General features: G+C 33.8%; 1 protein-coding gene across 1 annotated transcript in view; it reads left to right on the plus strand.

Moving 5' to 3' along the window:
- Positions 1-660, plus strand: part of LOC107614887 (phospholipase D alpha 4-like) — a 7,723-nt gene that overhangs the window by 4,860 nt on the left and 2,203 nt on the right. The window contains exon 5 of the mRNA XM_021111721.1: positions 271-659. Coding sequence (XP_020967380.1) covers positions 271-659 — 389 coding nt within the window. The remainder of the gene's footprint in view (positions 1-270; position 660) is intronic.

Here is a 660-nt window from a genome sequence, read left to right on the forward strand (position 1 = left end):
TTTGGGTGGAATATTATTTTGTTTCCAAAAGAATATATTTAATAAGAAAGTTGAGGGGAGTTGAGAGAAGTTAAAGGATAAAATAAAAGAATAAATAACAAGAGTAAAATATATGAGAAATAAAAGTAAAAGTAAATTTTAGTATTGTGGTTTGGTTCTGCCATAAACTTAACAGTAGTCTTTAAGAATAGAAATGTAAATATCTCTTTTTCTTTGTACTTTCTCTTAAATATTATTTAGCTTTTCAATTAATTTTCTGTTGTACACCAGTGGACGATGAATACATACTAATAGGATCAGCAAATGTGAACCAAAGATCCATGGATGGAGAAAGGGACACTGAGATTGCCATAGGATGCTACCAATTATCTCAAGATAATAAACATGAAGGTATGAGGCATGGTGAGATTCATGCATTTAGAATGTCACTATGGTATGAACACACTGCTAGTAGTGCCAATTATGACTTGTTCTTGGAGCCACAAAGCTTGGAATGTGTCAACATTATGCGTTCAATTGGTGACAAAATGTGGCACATTTACATCAATGATGAAATTGTGGACATGGAAGGTGTGCACCTTGTGACTTACCCTATAAGTGTGACACAAGATGGGTGTGTGAAGGATCTTCCTGATGGAGTTCGTTTTCCTGACACAAATT

This window comes from Arachis ipaensis, chromosome B09 (genome assembly GCF_000816755.2).
Source record: "Arachis ipaensis cultivar K30076 chromosome B09, Araip1.1, whole genome shotgun sequence".
In the NCBI taxonomy this organism is placed as follows: domain Eukaryota; kingdom Viridiplantae; phylum Streptophyta; class Magnoliopsida; order Fabales; family Fabaceae; genus Arachis; species Arachis ipaensis.